This window comes from Rhagoletis pomonella, unplaced genomic scaffold, assembly GCF_013731165.1.
Source record: "Rhagoletis pomonella isolate Grant_MI unplaced genomic scaffold, Rhpom_1.0 Rhpom_scaffold_00003, whole genome shotgun sequence".
Classification (NCBI taxonomy): domain Eukaryota; kingdom Metazoa; phylum Arthropoda; class Insecta; order Diptera; family Tephritidae; genus Rhagoletis; species Rhagoletis pomonella.
In genome coordinates this window covers 32,344,655-32,355,198 of record NW_023458557.1, presented here as the reverse complement: position 1 = coordinate 32,355,198, position 10,544 = coordinate 32,344,655, and the positions used below count along the sequence as shown (strand labels likewise).

Genomic DNA, 10,544 nt, shown 5'->3' with positions numbered 1-10,544 from the left:
ACCTGATTGGCTAACTCTTAACTCGTTACTCGTATAGTGGTGCTACCATATTTATAATAATATTCATTTCTACAAGGATTTTATTAAGTATTTAGCCGCCAGGTGGCCGCGTCGGCATTTGATAATAGAAGTGATCACCTGATTGGCTAACTCTTAACTCGTTACTCGTATGATGGTGCTACCATATTTATAATAATATATATATATATAATAGAAGCGATCACCTGATTGGCTTGTGCTTAAAACTCTTTACCTATAAGATGGCATTGCCATACGTACATTATAATACAGTGGTCGAAAAAATTACACCAACCTCACATAGTGAGAAGTTTTCACAATTTTTTCTTTATTTAAATTTCGTTATTTTTTTATAAAAATATAGTCCATTCTTTAGCAGAAACAATAGAAATCAAAGGTTCAACCATTGAGCAATGCTAAAAAAAAAATTAACTGGTAGAAATTACGAGCAAGTACGTTTTAGAATTTATGTGCCCTTCGAACACATTTTTTGATAAGAAAATTTGGTTTTAAAGGGCAGATAAATTTTTAGAACTACTTGAGAAAACGGCCCTTAGGAAGATTTTGAGTATCCAGTTTTGTAGGAACTTTGATTAAAAAGTAATTACAAAAAAAAAAAAATTTATGTAAAAATTTTTTTTTCTGGATTTCGCGGAACTTTTTTCGGAACTATTAAGGAACTGTAGAACTCTTTATTTCTTGTTAGTTGGTCGTATCAGAACTGCTTTTGCTGAATAAAGGCTTGCGCGTGAAGTTAGCAAGCGATTTTTGTTGTTTAGCTTTTTTGGGTTAAATTAACAAAACTTTTGAAAATTTGGTTAGGGAACTGTAGAACTATTGCTTTGCTGCCAGGAACTCTGATTAAAAAGTATTTAAAAAAAAAAATAAAAAAATTTAGTGTAAACATTTTTTTGGTTTTGTTTTTCAAAATTTCGCGGAACTTTTTTCGGGACTATTAGGGAACTGCAGAACTCTTTATTTCTCGTAAGTTGATGGTATCAGAACTGTTTTTGCTGAAATAGGCTTGCTGCGTGAAGTTGGCAAGCGATTTTTGTTTTTTTGGCTTTAATTAACAGAACTATTGAAAATTTGATTATGGAACTGTAGAACTATTGCTTTGCTATCAGGAACTCTGATTAAAAAGTAACTTTAACAAAAAACGCTTGCTAACTTTACACGAGTAAATTCATGTCTCAAATTTTTTTTCAAATACCAACACATCTTAATTCAACTTTGAATGACGTTCGTTCTTCCTACCTCACTCTTTCATCCTCTGAATGAGTTTATTAGCAAAGAAATAAAAAGGGTGAGAAAATACCTTTCCAATGATACCTCACAAGTCCAAATCGGAAGAGTTTAGGTTCAGTTATTCAAGTATTCCTTATACCAATCTTTGAAAAAAGTTAAAAACAGCATCAAAAATCTCATTACGATTCCGTTAAATTTTTTTTTAATTTTTATTTAAATATTTTTATGCAAATTTTTTAAGCATAAACCGTTTTGTCATGTGAGGGGATTTTTTCAAAAAACATCTTTAGGAAACTATTTTTATTCATAACCGATTTTTTTTTTGTATGGGGAGTGACGCAATCTAATGTACATACATATAGTGGTCCACAAAATAAAAGAATTGCGATATTTTGACCGGTTTTGGCATTTGGAATTTGTCTTTTGTTTATTTAATGTTTATTAGTTTTTTATAAAAGTCTAGTTGGTATACAACAAGCACCATATAAATTCAGATTTCAAACTTTGCTTTAAGAGATTGTTGTAAGTATTAACTTGGAGTAAATTAACGACCTCAGTTATTGAAATATAGGAGTTTTCGTATATCCGAAGATTACCGTTATACGAGAAACCGGTGCAATTTTAGTCCGATTTGAATAATTTCAACGAATTGCTTTTTCATATGAAGGTTATTGAATACACCAAGTTTGGTGAAAATTGATAAATCGATTACCGAGATACACATTTGTAGTTATAAGTAAGGGGCGCCACGCCAAAAAACCAAAAATTTAAAATAGTCTAATTTTTTGCCAGTGGTCATTGCAATAATCGACTTTGAGCCAATTAGCTTCAGTAGTTACTGATTTATCGCAGTTTCTATCTCGATTCCTTTAGGCTGTTCCAAACAACTGTTATACCCTGTGCACAAGTGCGCGGTATATTTAGAAAAATTCTGCTTATTTTCACCAAAATTTCCAACTTTTTAATCAGAATTTCGGTAGCAGTTTTGTAGGCCATTTGATTCTAGTATAATGAACTGCAAGTTTCAAGCTGCTATTATATCTTGTTAATTTTTGGCAATTTTTTTTGCTGGCAGTGTCCTCCATATAAAAGAAAATTGTCGAACATACTTTTGTATGGAAAAAACGTGAAACACCTTCAACCAAAAAGATTAAGTTTTGTGATCAGTCTGCAAATGTTTTTTGATGTTGGCTGTTGTCTGTCGCTTCGCCTAAACATATGAAAAGAAATTCCAAATAATCGGCGAAAAAAGGCCGATGCTCAATTTTGTGCCGATACTAGCCGATGCCGATGCCGATTAATCGGTCGTACTTTCTGGATTCCCGTATACTATAATCTAAAACATATTGATCAAACTTTATACAAAATATAGAAAAACTCAAAGAATCAAACTTTTTTAATTTTTAATATGAATTTTTATAAAATTTTTGGGTATGTAGTTTATGGCCATGAAATAAATAAAATAAAGTGAACGTTTAAAGCGGATAAGAATTCGTTCAGAAAAAAATTACAAAACCTATACAACAATTTTGTAGGCTATAAACTTTTTCTAAAAATTCAGATTAAAATGTTTGAAATCATGATGAAAGCTTGTCACAGCTGATGAAAAAACACGACCCAATATGAATTCGCCTTGGTACAAATATTTTTTTAATTAATGTAATTATTCACTTTGCAGATCAAATAAAATGAGTGACGACGCAAGTGATAACCGACAAAATAACGGTTCAACTTCATCATCTACACCACCTCTACAACAAGATAGTAATGGCAACATATTGGAGAAAATGCAACAACATGTTCGGACAAACAAAGTCGACGTAGCTATGTGGGCTACGCGCATGCTGACTGTTCTCTTCACAATAAGCTACATTGTACCAATAATAAGGTAGGAATAAAATAATTACAGCATGCAGTTTTATTCAAATTTGCGAATTTTATTTGCAGTAATCAGCAGAGTTCATTCAATAAAGTATTGCTATCAAATGCAGCAACGTCAGCATTACGCCTACATCAGCGTTTACCCTCGTTCACATTTTCGAGGGAGTTTTTGGCACGCCTTTTTATTGAAGATTCTTGCCACTACCTTATGTTTTCGCTTATATTCTTTAACGTACAACCTACACTTCTAATTCTCATTCCAATTGTTCTGTTCGCTGTACTGCATGCGTCTAGTTATTCATTGAAATTACTGGATGTGAGTCTTTTCGCATACATTCTTATTTTCTTTGCTTATATTGATATTTTTTTCACAGATTATTGGACAAAACTCATGGTGGGGGGCAAGATTCTTGATTTCGCTGGTTGAGTTCCAGGCTAGCAATATACTGAAAGCAGCGTCATTCGCGGAGATTTTCATAATGCCTCTGGCTGTAGTATTCACTTTCAGGTAAGTGACTTCAATTCAATTAAGAATCGTTGGCGTGTTACGAGAAAGAAGTTGAAAACTTACATAATAATAATAAAAGATTGGCGCTTACACATAATGTTAGTGTTTGTCCGAGCTTCTTCTCCAATTTGTGGCGTGCGCCTTCATGTTGTCACACAAAGGAGAGGGACCTACAGTTTTACGCCGACTCCGAACGGCGATTGTATTTTTATGAGAAGCTGTTTTTCATGGCAGAAATAGCTCGGAGGTTTGCCACTGCCTGCCGAGGGGCGACCGCTATTAGAAAAACTTTTTTCTTGTGTTTGTAATGTTAGCTGGAACCTGGGCTCGAACCCAGGCCCTGCGGAATGGTACACTACAGCGGGCGCCTTACTTACATAAATTTCCAAAATCAAATCGTAGAAAATTTAATACTGAATGCTTTTTGACATTTGCTTTAGGGACATTCCGAAGTGACGGGTGAGACATTTTAACTCGTTTTTTCTAAAACTTTTATTAAATTCTCTTTAACTATTGATTTGACAAGTGTCAAACTATTAACACTTAAAGTAAGTTACCAGTTTGATACGAAACTGATAAAGTATAAAATTTAATTATACAATTTACACAGAAATTTAACATTTTCCAAGCGTGACGGGTGGGACAACGATGACACCTGCTTCTCTGAGTGTTTGGATTCGTTTCCAAATTTTAGACAAACTATAAATATTTCGTTTTCACAGCGGCTTTCTCGAATGCAGTAAGTGGAATGTTAAGCACCATTTTATTCTTTAATGGCATTCTTATATTTTAAAATAAAGAAAAGCCTATTTTAGCTTGTGACGGATGGGACAACATTTTGTGATGGGTGGGACGAGTAACTATTGAGGAAACATAGTTCGTGAGTAAAATGAACGCTACTGGCTTGATGTGAATATTTATTATATTTTTAATAAGGGGACCTCTTTCGAACAATGGGAAGCTTAAGAATTTGTATCTTACGTTACAAGATTCTTTTTTTGCTGTGACTGGTGGGACATCCAATATGTATTTTTTTAACGCTTATAACTTCTAACCATAAATGTATTTTTCTTATAACTTACCACCATTTTAAAGTTCATGAAATGTTCTCTTTTAGGATAATTATTCTTTGCCTTTTTACCTTTAGAATGCCTTGAAAACTTGATGCAAAAATATTACAGCATATTATACTATGTATGCATTTATAACAATAAAATAGAGAAACTAGAGAAAAATAAAGCGATAAAAATCTATTCCTAAAGGATTATTCTACCTGCTGTTTTTACAGATTTAAGCAAAATTGATGTGATTTATTTTTTTTACCTGAGGTGTCGCCTCCGTTGGAATAGTCCGTTAGTAATGTATATATTTATTTTTATTTCTTGTATGCCCCATATTTATCGCATATTCCGTGCGCGGTATTTTCATCGACTTGCTTCTAGCAGCTCATTGAAATGAAATGCGCCTCTAAAAGAAAAACTTCGTTTACTTCTTTGTTTAACACTCACGGTGTCCTTGAACCAGATTCAACTGAATCGGTCTGGAACGATGGAATTTCCGATTGGACTATATTGGGGGAGTGTTCCTGAGTCAGAATACGTGAAGTTCAAAATCGTGCCAAGTGCCGATTACAAAAACGGTAACTTTTTCGATTTTCAGATAGGTTTTCGATAAGGTTCTAGATGAATGATTATATATATTTACATATATACAAGTCAATTGTATACATACTTGTACATATATGTGCAGGCCCGACTATAGGGTGGGGGTTTTTCCCCCCGGTCCCGGATTTTTCCTTAAATTTAGTTGGAAGATAAAAATTATAAAATTTTATTAAATTTGATTATTTAATATTCACATAGCTTTTATAATATCCAATAAATGCGAAAGCGCGTGTCTAGATGCACATGGTGTGGTAAGGTCATTTCCGTGCTAGTCAAAGCGACCGCCAATCCGGCCTAATGTGAAACATAGAAAGGTTCCGAAGTCAACACGTGTTGTCTAAATGTTGTCATCTCAATGATTTTCCCATGGTTAATCAAACATTTTGAGCTCGAAATTGTAAAGCGACCTTCAAAGAGATTCTAGGGGAAAATCAGAAATCAACAGAAGACGATTTTCTTGCATACAGCCAATCTGAGCTTAAAAGAAGGCATTTGACTAAAACAATAAAATCTATTTTACGCATTCACTGGATCCGTACAACAGTATAGAAAAACAAATTCTGCCTTTAGACGAAGTTTTCCCGCTTGCCGCGATTTTGAACTTCACGTATTCTAACTCGGGACACTCCCCCAAAATAGTCTGATCGGAAATTCCATCGTTCCAGACCAATTCAGTTGAATCTGGTTCAAGGATACCGTGCACCTATAGCATGAACACAATCACTCTTTGAGAAAGTAAGATTTGAAGACAGCTTTATCGTCTGTATTCAATTTTCAGATTATTTTTGGTTTATTTTTAGTTATTATCTGGGCTTGGATTTAATGAAATGACATACTATTTCTAAAGCTTCAAGGGCGTTCTATAGATGTATAGAATTTGTTCGCCTTGAATTCCAAAAATTAAAACTTTATAGGTAATTTTTTGCCAGTTTGGATTTCTTTCAGTTATTTTTGGTCATTTTGACCTATTTTATTCAGGAAGCTGTTAAATTTATTAATTTCAAGAAGCTGTTAAATTTATTAAATTTATAGAAATTGATTATACTTTCCAACACTCAGCCTTTTTTATCATTCATTCATTAATTTTTTAGTGAAATATTTTCCTAGTATTTATCACATTTTGCAGATTATTGTACATAGTTTTCGTTTCTTTTAGCGAAACAGCGTTGTTCTATTATCTGGTCTAAATGAAGTTTTTCCCTCTTTTGCCTACACTAATTTTTTCGACTGAAATCCCTATGGGTAGGGAATTATCTCTACATGTACCAACACTGATTTGTCATAATTTATTACAACTAACTATTACAAATTTCTAGGGGTCTTCATCAAAAGTGATAAACTCTTGATGAACTTGATAAAGTGATAAATTTATCATTTTGATAAATGAACTATCAAGCTTTGTATCTATTTAACCAAAGTTTATCACTTTATTAAACGACTTTGGTGGATAAATATATACATTTTATCAAAATTCAACCCTTACAGGTTCCCAGATAGTCGCTTTGGAACACATAAAAGCAAATGAACACAATGTACGAGGTAAGAATGAAACGTAACTAGCCATATAAGTTAAATAATAAACAGTTTTATGCAATTATTTACCAAGGTGGGTTCATGAAAAAAGGCGGATAAACTGATAAATTTAAGCAATTTATCCCTTTATCACTTTAGATGAAGACCTCTTCTGTGTTATTAAAATTAGCTATAGCGAGTCATAAAAAGTCACTGTTATTTAAAAATTGCTATCACTCCTTTCACTTATACTGAAAAATCGCTATTTCGCCCATCACTAATTTGTAGCTACCATACGAAAAACGAAAAATCCACCTGCTGCAACCATTGCGGAAACATCTGCAGCATTACCTGCTATCAGTTGTTTTTCGAAAACAACTGAATGAAGGAAAACAAAGTGGAAAGGAATTAAAAAAACACTCATCAAGTGCTTATTTATAGTAAAATTGTTTGATTAGCTTTTACCCGCGGGCTTCACCCCACGCCAGAAGGAATTAAAGGGGTCATGCGACTTGTGGTTCCGAAGTTATGTCTGAAAAAAAATTCCAAGCCTATGATAAGTACTACGCCCCCTTTTACCAACTCATTTATATATACCTTACTATAAGCACCTACCATAGATATGTCTGCATACCAAATGTGATGTTTATGTGACTTATGGTTCCGAAGTTATAACTGGTAAAATATTCCACGCCTTTGGGATTTGCCGCCCTTTTCACAGTCTCATTTATATATATACCTTACTATAAGCACCACATTTCAAGTTCATGTGCCTTATGTTTCCGAAGTTATGACTGACTAAAAATTCCACGCCTATGTTATCTGCCACGCCTCCTTTTACAAACTCATTTATATATACCTAGGGTTCAATCGATACAAGTAAATACTCGATACTTTTCTTTTGATACCAAGTATTTTTTTTACTCGATACCTTTTGGTTCGGTATCGAGTAAGTATCGAAAAAAAAGTACTTGGTATCGAAAGAGCAATTTCTACTAGTTTTATCATTGCAACGGCAACTCAACAAATGACGCCCGTTATTAAAGTTTTCGCGAAAAGTGCGGTCATGTAGTAGAGAAAGTAGAAATCGCGAAATAGCATTTAGAAAAGTTGTTGTTTCTTGGCAGTGTGCCCCAAAAGCTATCTTTTCATTAATATTTCGTGAATAATATACTTATATGAAGTCATATATGTAATTATAACTAATATTGTTCCTCAGCAATGTACCAAAAGAAACAATACAATTTTTTTTTTTCATAAATAGTTTGTAAACGATGCAGTGCGCTGTTTACTTATAGGGGTGACCTTATGGATAAGTGTCGGATTTTTATTTTTATTTTCAAATTAATTTTAGTTACTTTTTTATAAAAAATATAGTTCATTCTATAACAAAAACCATGTAAATCCAAGTTTAAAATTTTGTACAAAAATTAAAAGAAAATCAAAGCTTCACCAAAATTAAACACTTTTTATTTAGAATAAAGTGTGGAATTTTGATGAAAACGTACTAGCGCAAAAGAGAAAGCACAAGTTGTCCTTCTTATTATTTACGTTCTTTGATAAAACTTTGTTGATTTGCTTTTAATTTTTGTACAAAGTTTTGAACTTGGATTAACAAGGTTTTTGTTATGGAATGAACTATATTATTTATAAAAAAGTGAATAAAACTAATTTGAAAATAAAAACCAAAAATAAAAATCCGAAACTTATCCATATTGGGTTACCTATACACTCATATGACTGAAAAAATGATAACCAATACTGTTCCGTAGTAATGTGCCACAAATATTAATTAATAATTATTTTGTAATATACGTTTTCTATACCAGCAAATTTATTGGCTTTTTATTTGATTTTGACATACAATGTTTTAAACCATGATAAGACGTAATCATACGACCTTTTACAACAAAAAAGGGAAGTATCTCTCGAAAGAGAAGATGAAAACAATTCAAGTAAGTACTCGATACTTTTCCGATACTGAGTAGGTATCGATACTTTCAGTCTTTTGAGTACAAGTACTCATTAGAGTGATACCTTAGTGGTATTGATTGAACCCTATATATACCTTAAGATGCATCTACCATAGATATGTTTGCATACCAAATTTCAAGTTCATGTAACTTACGGTTCCGAAGTTAGAACTGATTAAATAATTCACGCCTAGGTGCCAATCCCCCATTTTCCAATATCGCCAATTTTTTCCCATGATTATGGAATTAATTTTATTTATCTCGACAGCAAGTTCCAATGCTCTACCACAAATATATCAATAGATATACAACATGAAAATTTTAGATAGTATAGGAGGTGCCACGCCCTCTTTTCCAGTACTGCCCATTTTTCTCTATGCCTATAACCTTCCCGGGATAAAAGCAAATAAGTGTGCAAAGTTTCGTGCGATTCCGTGCCGCTGTTCAGAAGTTATAAGGTAATAAACAAACAGACATTCACATTTATATATATATAGAAGATTGTTTGATTTGCATTTACAATTATAGCAGCGGTGTAAGAGCCTGCTATGGGAATGATTTCACAAAGATATGCGCAGCTGTCGGGCATAGTAACCATGGGCGCATCTATGTCAGCTTCTGGTTGAATTGTTGAACCACAAGCCAGAACTCCTCCTATGCCTGAAGAACTGGTTCTCAATCCAGTTAATGCAATAACAACTTCTTCCAAGCCATTGAAAATATGCACTTTGTTAGGTCCACCACCTGTTTCGCGCTTAGGAATTATAACCCTTACTAAGTAGAATTCTCATTTCTGTGTTGCCGGAGAAGAGGGGCTTCCGCATGCCAAACGTATACAACATTTATTGTGCATATAACTCCGGCTACGCCATCCACAGTATTTTTGCGCAGAATCCACATCGAAATTTACAAAAAAGTGCATAGTGCAAACTGAATTTATTAATAAACTAGTGGTCGGAAATTTGAAATATTTGTTTTAAATAGAAGCTGAATCCTTTGATTACACGTGTATGTTAAAGTTTTTGTATTCGGGCTATGCGTTTGGACACAACAACCGAAAATCATTGTACAAATACCTAAACCGGGCCCAAGTTTCTCGATAAGAGGCAACAAAGATTCTTTTTTATTCATTTATATAAAGCAGTGGATAAAAATCCACGTATATGCGAAAGGCAAATTCATCTGTTTAAAGGAACACAACTAATATTTCCTGCAAACACACATCGATTTACATCTTTTATTTCGCCTCCGACAGACACAGAATTGTTTTCGTAAAAAATTACGCAAAAAAGCTGTGAATTTCTTACTCGTTCGTTTTTAGGCATGCCATTGCTACGAATTTCGAAAGTTAAGAAAATGCGATTCGGATTGCATCATACTATTTCTACGATTCATAGCAAAATCCGAATACGAAAGGGTTGCAGAATAGGGGTGTTAGTTAAGGCTGCAGTTTCACCCACTGAGGCTCTGAGAGTCCACAGTTATTAGGATAACATTCGCAGACCGATCAGCCGATAATAAATGGATAACAGAACACACCAAACAAGTGATGAGAGCATATGAAATTTTTATATGTTGTTCTGGTAACGATTTCAAGTCTAAAATTAAAATGGCAGATCGAAATTCCGGTATTAACTACCTGATATCGTGTAGTTTGCGGCTAAATTTATTTTATTATGAATTTCTCTAATACAAATATTGAATAACTTAGATGTGTAGAGACCAACCCTAACACTTGTA

The 10,544-nt window shown here is 33.4% G+C and overlaps 1 protein-coding gene across 6 annotated transcripts in view; it reads left to right on the top strand.

The window, feature by feature from the left end:
- LOC118735148 (Krueppel homolog 2) overlaps positions 1 to 10,544 on the top strand; it is a 199,634-nt gene that overhangs the window by 106,519 nt on the left and 82,571 nt on the right. The window contains exons 2-7 of one of the 6 annotated variants that reach the window (XR_004992523.1): positions 2,945 to 3,154; positions 3,214 to 3,463; positions 3,522 to 3,655; positions 4,266 to 4,394; positions 4,461 to 4,535; positions 4,592 to 4,824. Coding sequence is in view for 3 of the 6 variants with exons in the window: in XM_036464780.1 (XP_036320673.1) it covers positions 2,955 to 3,154; positions 3,214 to 3,463; positions 3,522 to 3,655; positions 4,266 to 4,394; positions 4,456 to 4,477 (735 nt within the window). In the remaining 3 variants the exon portion in view is untranslated. Of the gene's footprint in view, positions 1 to 2,944; positions 3,155 to 3,213; positions 3,464 to 3,521; positions 3,656 to 4,265; positions 4,395 to 4,455; positions 4,544 to 4,591; positions 4,825 to 10,544 lie in introns of those variants that run through there. The other 5 variants (XR_004992522.1, XR_004992524.1, XM_036464780.1 and 2 more) reach the window with 5 other exon arrangements.